The sequence below is a fragment of the Haliotis rubra genome, unplaced genomic scaffold (genome assembly GCF_003918875.1).
Source record: "Haliotis rubra isolate DU_JTF1 unplaced genomic scaffold, ASM391887v1 Scf243, whole genome shotgun sequence".
NCBI classification, from domain to species: Eukaryota; Metazoa; Mollusca; class Gastropoda; order Lepetellida; family Haliotidae; genus Haliotis; species Haliotis rubra.
This window is the reverse complement of record NW_025766481.1, coordinates 1,051,304-1,064,728: the sequence shown is the minus strand read 5'-3', so window position 1 is coordinate 1,064,728 and position 13,425 is coordinate 1,051,304. Positions and strand designations below refer to the sequence as shown.

Genomic DNA, 13,425 nt, shown 5'->3' with positions numbered 1-13,425 from the left:
GGCATGTTGGAGCTAGTTATACATCAGCAACAAAGAGTTTCTTATTTCAAAGTGTGAAAATATTGGTAAAATTAAAGGCTTTACCACAACATCAAACATTCTAAAGAAGAGTTTTTTAATGTCAGTGTCTGGACAACTGTTGACATTGCACTCATGAAGAGCAACTCCCTCGTGGTGAGTGCTGGGTAACGCTAGTAGCTCTTCCCCCGTGTGGACCCGGTCTAGGAGGTGACCAAATTGGGCAACCTGTGTTCCTTGGGTTGCGCCCCTGTGTCGGTTGAGGACGGGATACTAATGGTTGAGGGCAGAGGAGCCAGGAACCGTGTTCTCTTTGCCCAACACACCACTTTGACCCTAACTAATTTGGACGGGTGGTAGCCTGGTTATATCAGTCGGCTTGACATGCCATGCCCTGTGCATGGGCAACTTTATACTTTGAAATCCTCTTATGCTAGAAAATTGTTAATCTACCAAGAGTTCTATACCATCATGCAGCGGATCATGCAGCAATCTGGCATAACTGACCTCCGGGCTGTAAGTGTCTTCAGATAACTGCCATGTGTGGAAGCAGCCTTTTATTTTGTTTGACATTAGCCACCTGTATCTGTATTGCTCGTGTCGTTGTGTCCCTGGTGTTCCATTGTCAGTTTCCATTTCAACACCGTCCTTGTTGACACTCAATGGTGGGTGGGGAGAAGGAATGTCGAATATCTCATTATAGCTACACAACTACACATTGGCTCTCACAGTAAAACTAAGAGAAGACATTCGGATACTGTTTCATCTTCTGATGATGAATCCTCTCCTACCAATATTGACTCATGGCCACGTTTTAGTTACAGAGGGCGTTGATGATCTGCCTCTCAAGATACACCCATTTGCTGTATCCAAAGCCGTTGAATGTATTTGTGGTGACGTGACAAACGTTACTCGTCTCTGGTAATGTTCTCTTCCCAGAATGTGTTCGGCCACAGCAATCCATAGATTTGATGACAGCACATCATTTTGCCAGTACTCCAATTACCGTCTGTCTGACATGTCAGAAGAGGAAATTACACAGGAACTGAAATCTTAAGGAATGACATATTGTGGAATGATTTACTAGGAAAGACCATAAGATAGTTATAAAGACAAACCCATATCTGATTACATTTGTTCTTTCAAAGGTGGTTAATTCAACATCGGAGTGGATGTGTATATACCAAATCGCTCTGATACATTAAGTTCAAATAGTTTTGACATGATACCAAATGTGCAAACTGCAATGGTGAGCACGTGGCATATTCTAAATCATGCCCAGTCTTTGAAAGAGAAACCAAAATTATCAAGGTGAAATACATCACCAATGTCTCTCTTGCTTAAGCCTGGAAATTGAACAGTCTCCAAACACTGTACAGTTAAGAGCATACTCTGCTGCACTTACCTCCACCAAACAAACAGTTGCGTTTCTGACAGCTACTTGCTGGGTCAGAGGCCAACAGAAAGTATTGTATTCCATTTAAAAGGATTTCAAATCCCCTTCATCTGCAACACAGACTGTTGTAACCGTCAGTTACCTGAACCCGAACCATAACCATAACCACAGCCACAGCCACAGCCACAACCACAACCGCAGCCACAACCGCAACCAGCCACAACCACAGCCACAACCACAGCCACAACCACAGTCAAAGCCACAACCACAGCCACAACCACAGTCACAACCACAACCAGCCACAACCACAGCCACAACCACAGCCACAACCACAGTCACAGCCACAAACACAGCCACAACCACAGCCACCAGCCACAGCCACAGCCACAACCACAGCCACAACCACAACCAGCCACAACCACAGCCACAACCACAGCCACAGCCACAGCCACAGCCACAACCACAGCCACAACCACAGCCACAACCACAACCACAGCCACAGCCACAGCCACAACCACAGCCACAGCCACAGCCACAGCCACAGCCACAGCCACACAAGCCACAGCCACAGCCACAACCACACAACAGCCACAGCCACAGCCACAGCCACAGCCACAGCCACAGCCACAGCCAGCCACAGCCACAGCCACAGCCACAGCCACAGCCACAGCCACAGCCAGCCACAGCCACAGCCACAGCCACAGCCACAGCCACAGCCACAGCCACAGCCACAGCCCACAACAGCCACAGCCACAGCCACAGCCACAGCCACAGCCACAGCCACAACCACAACCACAGCCACAGCCACAGCCACACAGCCACAGCCACAGCCACAGCCACAGTCACAGCCACAGCCACAGCCACAGCCACAACCACAGTCACAGCCACAGCCACAACCACAGCCACAGCCACAGCCACAGCCACAACCACAGCCACAACAAACCACAACCACAGCCACAGCCACAGCCACAGCCACAGCCACAACCACAGCCACAGCCACAGCCACAGCCACACAGCCACACACCACCACAACCACCACACAGCCACAGCCACAACCACAGCCACAGCCACAGCCACAGCCACAGCCACCACAGCACAAGCCACAACCACAGCCACAGCCACAGCCACAACCACAGCCACAGCCACAGCCACCAGCCACAGCCACAACCACAGCCACAGCCACAGCCACAGCCACAGCCACCACAACCACAGCCACAACCACAGCCACAGCCACAGCCACAACCACAGCCACAGCCACAGCCACAACCACAGCCACAGCCACAGCAACCAGAACACAACCACAGCAACACAACCACCACAGCCACAGCCAGCCACACAACCACAGCCACAGCCACACAGCCACAGCCACAACCACAGCCACAGCCACAGCCACAGCCAACCACAGCCACAGTCACAGCCACAGCCACAGCCACAGCCAACCACAACCACAGCAGCAGCCACCACAGCACAGCCAGTCACAGCCACAGCCACAGTCACAGCCACAACCACAACCACACAGCCATCACAGCCACATCCACAACCACTACCACAACCACAACCAGCCACAACCACAGCCAGCCACAGCCACTTCCACCACATTACCACAACCACAACCAGCCACAACCACACAACCACAGCCACAACCACAGTCAATCAACAGTCACAAACCACTGTGGAATCATTAGGCTCTCAAACCCTGTCAAGGTTCATTACTCCTATGGACCTCTGGACATGGAAGTGCCCCCATTGCTATCCTGCGAACCCATCTGATGTTTCCCCCATCATCAACATGGAATTTTTAAAAATCTGACTGTTAATATGAAGCTCTGCACGAAGGTAAACGCCATATTGGGCGGAAGTATGTATCCAAAATCTGTTAACGAAGGCCGATGACTAAGGTATGGAATATGATCCAGAACCTGAAAGTTATATTTAAAACAAAATTAATTTCAATTCAGATAATGGGGAAGAAATGAAATCCTTTCTATTTATGAGCTCCATGTTGCTCTTGAACAATCTCACAATAGTGCTACAGGAGCTGAAAACATACATTCTCAACTGATAAAGCGCTTACCAAAATCATGTTTAGATACCCTTTCAAAGAGTTTTGATGACATTTAGACATCAGTGAAATTTCCTTCTTCAGTGTGTGATGCTATAATTGTTCCAATACCTAAACCTGGACGTGGTCATTCCGATCATCTATCAATTTCACTGATAATTATAATCAGGATCTGGGTAACACATATTATATTTGGGATTACAATTTCGGGGGGAAGGAGGGAAGGGGTTAGCCTAGTGGTTAAAGCGTTTGCTCCTCACGTCTAAGGCCTGGGTTCGATTCCCCACATGAGAAGCCCATTTCTGTTGTCCCCCGCCGTGATATTGCTGGAATATTGCTAAAAAAGGCATAAAACCATACTCGCTCAGTCAGTCAGCCTTTAGGGGGTATGTAGAATAAGAAACCTTCAAAATTAAACCTTTTATTTCTGTTCCTAGCATTGAGATAATTTGAGTAAATATTTCTCTTGTCTGGCTACTTCCATATCCTCCTTGGTAATTGGTAAAGTCACAGGCAAATCAAATACTGACCACATTCAAGAATTCAGAAGAAAGATCAGAATTACAGCATAAACAACTATTTTATCAGTTAAGACGTAATATCAGACATACAAAGCTTTATTTACACATGGGTCCAAGGATGGTGGCGCAGTTGCTTGTGCGGCAGCCACCTTTACTGGATCCAGGACAATATCTTCTGTATTATAAGGGTAACGCTATTTTTCAGGGCATTATCATTTGCAGAAGCCCGAGGTCTTTCATTAACTGCCCGACGAAGGAAAAGACCGAGGGCTTCTGCAAAAGATAATGGCCTAAAACATAGCGTTACCGTTATTATAGCTAAAATGGATAGAATTTCTAATAACATAAGAATAAAAACAATGGCATCGGTTTTGAAGCATTTGTTGCTTTTACAACAAACGGCGGAGGTCACTGACACACCTTTTACAAACGTGGAAACGTCATAGAACAAAACAGGTGACGTCACTATTGAGGGTGACGACATACGACCTTGACCTTTGCCTATACTACCAGCCGCCATTTTTTTCAGTGCTCAACAACGTTTGGGTCGATGTTTTCATCGTGTATGTTGTAATTTATGGTACAATTGTTATGGTTGACACTGGCAAGAAAGTGCATAAAGGCACAGGTACATGTGACGAATGTGAGTCAGAAATTTCGTCAATAATGAACCCAAGTTCAAATGAGCCGTAGGTGATTGAACATCAACAGATGAGCTACTTATGACGTGACCTAACAACGGGCTTGATAATGGCCCGTCGTCAAGCGTTTTGTGGGCGTTATCAAGCTACAGTGGGTTGCTCATTTCTGATAACGTGCGGGCGTTTTAATGATAATTTTGTCCATTTTAGCTATAATACCAGACAGCTCTTTTTCATAGCAGAAGCAATCACCATATTAACATCTTTTTAGAATATCAAACAGTCCAGATATAAACAATATATAATACTCTTTAGTATGATCAATAAATTGGGAACGATCCGAGACAGTGACAATTGTTAAATTCCAATTTTTAAGGAGTCAATGTAGGCTAAGATTTATACTGCCCCCTTTAAATGTTTGCAATGGGATCACGTCTTCTTCCACATTAAGGGGTACCAGGACTAAATGTTTACACTTCACAAGACACGTAATTGGAAAATGGTGACACTGGTGTTTGAATAGCAAACTCAGACACGTAATTAAACAAGCCAGTAGATGCACTAATATAATCTACAGTATTGGTACGTTGGTACACAACACGTGAAGTAACTGCCAGACGCAGATGAATACCGTGGGAGCAGGACAGTTGCCACCCGGGCAATTGCCACCGGACAATTGCCACTTGTATTGCTGAAAGCTGGTTATATTAAAGAATATGTTATTATTTTTTTATGGATTACCATGTCAAACTCATTAAAAGTTGGTAAAGAACTGAATTTATTTTTTATGCTCTGAGCGGCAATTGTCCTAGGTGGCAATAGCCGTGGGTGGCAATTGTCTAGATGGCCCTTCTCATAGACCCTAAAGCCGTTCGTGCAACAGAGGTTAATATGTTGTTTTCCAAATTCATTCACACGCCTGTCCCTTGACTTCCTCTGTTCAAAAATATGTCACTATTTATTTCATGTCCCATAGACGTGGAATATTATCATTATCTTCATCGTTTATTATACAGTCCAAGAATGAAACTCCCGAAGTAACTGAAACAAGCAAAGCTCTACACAATCAATGTCTTTACATATACGAGTATCTGTCAATATATAGATATTATCGGGATGAACATCATTAAACATCTACACCGATGTGAAAGCACTGGGAGAAAAATGCAAAGATTATACGAAGTAATCACACTATTCATAGTTGAAACAGTTTCCGTACCAAGACATACATACACCACATGCTGACGAGTTTGAAATACTTTGAAGAGAGAATTTAGTCCAAATTTCCAAAAGGCAGTCAAATCCTATTATTCACCATATGTAACAAAGTCAGAATAATTATGTTTATACCTCAAACCTCATATATCCCATATCATTAGCAAGATATTTTCAGGCAAGACCCTGTTGGGGGCTCCAAGGATGTGAAGCGAGTGAATCGCTGTCTCACAGGTCTGTCGGTTTGTACCAGACTGTAGTGCTGTGTTCAGGATCCGACTGGTTGTCTGTTATCAAAACGTAAACATCTCAAATTGCGCTCTTTCATTCATGTTTGCGTTTTTCTCTAATGATACATGAAAAGCCTTCAGACATGGATATTCCAGTGTCCTTGAATAGTTTTTCTTTGTATTAAGTACACTAGATACTGAGTACTTCATACTTGTGTGTATTAAAGGTATGTCTTGTAGAAATGTTGGAATTTACAGCATCTTTAAAACTATACTTGACATTTCCAGCCCATAGAATCTGTACTTTGTAAAACTGATTTGTACACGCTACACATCTCATTTCGACGTTCAGGTCGAAAATAATTGAAGTAACGCTAAAATACTCGAAAAAGCAACGAGGACATATTCCAAACAACAAAAACTAGTTGAAGCAACGAGAAAATATTCGAAGCAACGAGAAAATATTCGAAGCAACGAGAAAATACTCGAAGCAACTTTTGCTGAAAAAAATATTTGATGCCACAAAAGTGGCAGCATTAGACTTTGGTATTCTTCTGCCCATTGTATGTTACATGGTTTATACATTGTATGTTACATGGTTTATACATTGTATGTTACATGGTTTATACATTGTATGTTACATGGTTTATACATTGTATGTTACATGGTTTGTATATTACATGGTTTATACATTGTATGTTACATGGTTTATACAGTGTATGTTACATGGTTTATACATTGTATATTACATGGTTTATACATTGTATATTACATGGTTTATAAATTGTATGTTACATGGTTTATACATTGTATGTTACATGGTTTATACATTGTATATTACATGGTTTAAACATTGTATATTACATGGTTTATACATTGTATGTTACATGGTTTATACATTGTATGTTATATGGTTTATACATTGTATGTTACATGGTTTATACATTGTATGTTACATGGTTTATACATTGTATATTACATGGTTTGTTACATGGTTTATACATTGTATATTATATGGTTTATACATTGTATATTACATGGTTTATACATTGTATATTACATGGTTTATACATTGTATATTATATGGTTTATACATTGTATATTACATGGTTTATGTATTGTATGAACAGATTAACTTGGAACACTGATAATTGTTACCACGGATATACGTAGTAATCCCATTTAAAAGAAATAGGTCAAGATATTTCCTTGACGTGTCTCGTCAACGACTACAATAGTAAACCATAAATGGTTGTTTTAAGCCGTCCTTCACCGTCGGGACAGGTGCTGCTAAAGCACTGCTACGACTTCCTTTCGTGTTTGTTTGCATCTATAGACTAAACATTCAAAGCACAATATTCTACCTTAATGATAGGAGTGAGTGAGTGAGTTTAGTTTTAAGCCGCACTCAGCAATATTCCAGCTATATGGCGGCGGTCTGTAAATAATGGAGTCTGGACCAGACAATCCAGGGATCAACATCATGAGCATCGATCTGCGCAATTGGGAACCGATGACATGTGTCAACCAAGTCAGCGAGCCTGACCACCCGATCCCGTCAGTCGCCTATTACGACAAGCATGGGTTACTGAAGATCAGCATTCTAACCCGGACCTTCAGGGGTACGTAATGAAAGGAAGAATACAACTGCAAATATCTATTCCCCAATTAGTGTCAGGTTAATCTATCATCGCTTGGTCACTTATTCCTTCCAGTGGTGTGTTAGATCGTTCACCTACTGCCATGCTCTCTCGTTTGCTTCTATTATGCACATAGTAAATTTCCGTTCAAAAGACAGTATACATTTAAAATTGTATTCGGCAAAGGAAACACAAAAGCTTTAAAAATGTTATTAGGCTGAAAACAGTTACAGAACCTGTACACGTGAGGTCTGAGACACAGCTCTCCACGAAATAACGATATACTTCTTGCCTGTTGATTTTAAGACGTCATTAAACATAGATGTTTACCTTCTTTTGCCTGGCACTTTATCACCTTTATAAACTGTCAGAGTGACATCGCATATCCTACACATTAATCGCATTTCTCTCTTAGTAAACATGTTTATGGGTTTAATGATGTTAATTAATCTCTGCTCACACACCGGCATGTCTTCGCACACATTATACACTTCGACACTAAGTAACTCTACTGTTGAATGCTAAGTATAGTATCTGTCTGTGTCTTTTCAGTCAACAGACCATTTTCCAAGCTGTCCTGAAGGTATAAAAAGGCAAAGCATGAACTGCAGTTCTTTAAGCACTCACAGAACACCTAGGAGGAACCCAGCTTGTCATCAGTCTTCTTCAAGACCGTAAGACGACGTGATGACGTCTGTCTACATCATCACGCTCTCATCAGGCGACTGTTCCGACGCTGAGCAAAGCTCACTGACACCAGAAGTCTCCTCCTATAGCTGTCAGCCTTGTGTGGACGATGTTTCTATTGATGCCGGTTCCCATCTTGACAAAGATGTCCAAACTGACAGTAAGGTCCAGATCGACATATCTGGGGCACATCTGAACAACTCACTCTCCCACGGTCATGACAAAACCTGTAGTGATAGACTCGAGGATACCAATGTATCCTTCACTTACAGCACGCTTGGGGATGTTGAGGAGGCAATCGACAGCATGTCCCCCCAAGGACCACCCAACTTCTCGATCCCCCTCCCTAACAATACGGGATGTGGGGCTGGTATTTGCTGGCTTTGTCCTCCACCTTTTCCCCCAGGGGCTTGGAAACAGCTACGGCGTGGTGTACACCCACCTGAAGGACATGGAAGGATTCTCTGACTATCAAATGTCCTGGATTGGCTCTCTAATGGCAGGGATGCTGGGTGTTGGAGGTAGGATCATGAGACATGATGCAGACATTCAACACACTTCTGTCCTGTTGAGATATATGTGCTTGAACCAAGACACACACTCTCAGACCAACACTGTTTAACAGTCTCTGCCGTGTATTTCTCCAAGTGATAGCCTTATATCATATGTACTAAATGTCCTATCATGAGACCTACGTAATGCATTGCCCAAAGGTGCCGCCAACCTTTCTTAATCGTTGGTTTAATGCTTGATTTTATGTTAAATATTCATACAAATAGTTACCATCTTCTTGACAATGTCTTAATGTTCAGGTGTTTAATGTTCAGTGACAAATACTGGTCATATCATGTAAACTCCACGTGGGGGCTCTAAGAGTGTGTTCTGGGCTTCCATCAGCGTCTGAAACAGGCGTTGTGTTTTGTAACAAAGTTTGATTATTATTTTGTTTTGCTAGAGGATGCTTCTGCTTGAAATGGTGGACCACAACAACACACAACGTTTCATCGTCGTATTAGCTATGGTGACAGTATTCATGAACTAATAACGTGATAATAGAATTAGATTCATCGAACTATAGACATATTAAAATTTCTTCTTTTCTCGTTAATGGTACTTAAATGTTCTTAAATAATTTTACTTCCAGCTGTTTCAATCAATTATTTCTAATCTATGAAACTACTACTTCTTGTATCTAATTGAATCAGGACCTTAAACTTGCATTGCGTTCACAATAACAAACCTGGTTTCGGATTTCAATAGCCATGGATCACCTTTCAGTCTCATACAGCCATTGTCTATACAGATTTCGACAAAATATAGGTTTCCCGAACATAAATTGTTTTGTTAAGTTTATAAAACAAATGTACTGATAGATTTAACAGGTGTACGTGAATACAAATATACAAACTGATACAGTTCTTACGAAATTTGAACGCTTGTTTGCTGATGTGTATATGTTGTTCGTTGAAAGGATGAACTGTGAACATACTTTGTTTTATTTTTTCGCCACCTAAGAGAGAATTTTGTATGTTTAGCTATTCTAGGTTCATACCTCATAGAGGGCGTGGGGTGGCGCCTGACCAGCATCGTTGGAGGCCTTGTTTTAACGCTAGGAATGGTCCTGAGTGCAATGGTTACGAACCTGTATCTTCTTTACCTGTGTCTCGGAGTTATGCCAGGTATGTGTCGTAGTATGTGCCCAGTCATAGTAATCTGTGATATCAAGCTAGCGCCACGGTTCTCTGTGCCCTGTCATAGTAATCTGTGATGTCAAGCTAGCGTCACGGTTCTCTGTGTCCAGTCATAGTAATCTGTGATGTCAAGCTAGCGTACGGCTTTATATACATTTCACAGAGAATCTAATTAACTGTTCATACAATTTGCTCTATTTCCTTCAGGTATTGGTGCAGCTCTGTGTCAGCTAGCAGCTATTGTCTGCATCAGTCACCACTTTGGTAAAGGACTGCCACTTGCGTTGTGTTTCATGGCGACTGGTGGTGCCATTGGAATGCTTACTTTCCCACTTGTTTGGAGTCTCGTCCTGGACAACTTTGGGTGGCGTGGCGCGCTGCTAATGATAGGCGCCATCTCTCTCAACAGTGTCTGGTGCTCCCTCCTCCTGCAGCCAGATCACAGCAAGGGTACGTGTATCACTGCCCTCAGTTTCATGTCATTCACACATAAATGTTAAGTATCAATATAACTATTACAATTTCCACATATGCCTTTACTTGTTAATATGAAACATATTGTAGAGAGGTGGTATCTGTGATTGTTATAGGAAAGAAAGACGTGTTGGCAAGCCGAAAGAGTTGCTGCTTCCCTGACCGTGCCATGTTCAAGCAACGTCCACTGTTCATCTTGTTTCTTCTGTCAGCCATGTTTAGTGGCGTCAGTCTCTTCATATATGGATCGTACATTCCGGAACAGGCCGTGGCAGCTTTACCAGATGTCACGTCCACTGAGATCGCTCTACTGGTCTCAGCCATCGGTGGTGGCAGTTTCTTTGGACGAATTCTTTTTGGCAGCCTTTCCATGACATCGCCCAGAGCTCCACTAATTCTCTTTACAACAGCTTTAGGCCTGTGTGGAGTTTCTGACATCTTTGTGCCCATCTGTAGATCCTACGTCAGCCTGATGTTTAACAGCACACTTCACGGTCTTTTCCTAGGTATGTCCTATGATAATTAGGCTGTGTTTTTGATCAATACTGGCTTTTATTTCAAACGGTTTCAATTCTGTTAAGGTGGAAGAAAACGGAGGAAACTCACCGATGTACTAGCTTATTCCAGTGCTGTTCCAAACATTTCTCTGAAGGCCTGACAAATCAGTTAAATTTTGTACTATATCCCTTCATGGAAGTTGAGGGTTACCCTATGGTTGACAAAGGATTGTGCGTATCTTCAATAATGAAAAATCCAAATCTTGACGAACCCTGATCTGGTATTGCTGGAATCATTTGCCAAAATATAGTGTAACAGTCAACTCACAAATCACTAAGCTAAGTATCAATGCTATGTGTATCTTGTTACACAAATGCAGAAAATGGTTATTACAAATAATATATTAGATTGATTATTCGAATCAGCATCATTTACCAAGGTGTTGCTTGATTGTTTTCACAGGAGGATGGACAACTATCATCTCCCTTGTGACCGTGACCTTGTATGGCGCAGAAAAACTGTCTTTCTTTCTGGGTCTGATCTTCCTCTTTCAAGGACTAGGGTGTGTAGCAGGACCCCCGCTTGCGAGTGAGTCAGTGTCCATCCATTGTTTTACATATCACGTCATCAAAGAGAAGTTTCACTGAATCAACTATTATGAAACGACACAGAAAATTAATTAAAAAAACGCCAGCCTGATGCACATTGCTCTGGATCTTTTACCGTTTCACCTTTATATCAACAGTCTCTCCGACTATTGCACCGTGCTATTCTTTATTTGACCTATAAATTAACCGTCTGTGCGACATTGCACTGTACTATTCTTTAGTTAACCTATAAATTAACCGTCTCTGCGGCATTGCACTGTACTGTTCTTTATTTGACCTATAAATTAACAGTCTCTGCGACATTGCACTGTACTAATCTTTATTTGACCTATAAATTAACAGTCTCTCCGACTATTGCACTGTACTATTCTTTATTTGACCTATAAATTAACAGTCTCTCCGACATTGTACTGTACTATTCTTTATTTGACCTATAAATTAAGAGTCTCTGCGATATTGCACTGTACTAATCTTTATTTGACCTATAAATTAAGAGTCTCTGCGATATTGCACTGTACTAATCTTTATTTGACCTATAAATTAACAGTCTCTCCGACTATTGCACTGTACTATTCTTTATTTGACCTATAAATTAACAGTCTCTCCGACATTGTACTGTACTATTCTTTATTTGACCTATAAATTAAGAGTCTCTGCGATATTGCACTGTACTAATCTTTATTTGACCTATAAATTAAGAGTCTCTGCGATATTGCACTGTACTAATCTTTATTTGACCTATAAATTAAGAGTCTCTGCGATATTGCACTGTACTAATCTTTATTTGACCTATAAATTAAGAGTCTCTGCGATATTGCACTGTACTATTCATTATTTGACCTATTAAGTCACCGTCTCTGCGACATTGCACTGTACTATCCTTTTGGGCGACCTATAAATTAACAGTCTCTCCGACTATTGCACTGTACTATTCTTTAGTTGACCTATACATTAACAGTCTCTGCGATATTGCACTGTACTATTCTTTAGTTGACCTATACATTAACAGTCTCTGCGATATTGCACTGTACTATTCTTTAGTTGACCTATAAATTAACAGTCTCTGCGACATTGCACTGTACTATTGTTCATATGATCTTCATGCCAACAGTCTGTGACATTCTTCATTGACCTTTCAGACATGCTTGTGCAGATGACGATGAACACAGAGATGTTATTCTACTTCGCGGGCTGTGGGTTCTTCCTTGGCGTCCTTCTCATGTTGCCTTTGTTCACGGTTAAGGCTTATGCCAGAAACAGTATGACCAAAGATATCAAAGAAAGGGAGACAACGGGACAGACAAACCTTGCTTATGTGGAAGGTGGTTAACATTTGGTCAAAATCAGTCCTTTGAAAATTGATCTCATGAGCACTGAAGAAAATGTTATCATATATTGACATACACATTTGAATACTTTACAGCTATTTTAAATTATCCTTTCTATAGTAATATATATATATATATATATATATGTTTGTATGTTTCATATTCCATGAATGTGACATGAATATACTATCAGCAAACACTATAGTGACACGTATTATATGAAAGTTAATGTATCTATTTATGTGAACGATGTATGTTGTAAAATAAACTGAATGACGCAGTTGTGATAGTTGCTATCTGTATTGCTGGGATAGTCTTCTACAACTAATACATAGTGTGTTTTCAAGAGTTCGATTCAAATGAAATGTTTTGATCTTTCAATCAAATTTCCAGGAAGTAATCAGGGCGCATGCAGT

At 41.5% G+C, this 13,425-nt stretch overlaps 1 protein-coding gene across 2 annotated transcripts; it reads left to right on the top strand.

Annotated features, from left to right (window-relative positions):
- Positions 1–8,356: 8,356 nt before the first annotated feature.
- LOC124278901 (monocarboxylate transporter 12-like) lies at positions 8,357–13,291 on the top strand. 2 transcript variants are annotated; one of them, XM_046714712.1, is made up of 7 exons: positions 8,853–8,931; positions 9,366–9,431; positions 9,946–10,089; positions 10,309–10,551; positions 10,692–11,081; positions 11,536–11,661; positions 12,821–13,291. In XM_046714712.1, exons 3-7 carry the CDS (start codon positions 10,026–10,028, stop codon positions 13,009–13,011), a joined length of 1,014 nt encoding a protein of 337 aa, XP_046570668.1. In that variant the 5' UTR covers positions 8,853–8,931; positions 9,366–9,431; positions 9,946–10,025; the 3' UTR covers positions 13,012–13,291. The 2 variants fall into 2 exon arrangements, with proteins under 2 accessions (XP_046570667.1, XP_046570668.1); XM_046714711.1 differs by lacking the exon at positions 9,366–9,431 and having other exon boundaries at positions 8,357–8,931.
- The last annotated feature ends 134 nt before the right edge of the window (positions 13,292–13,425 follow it).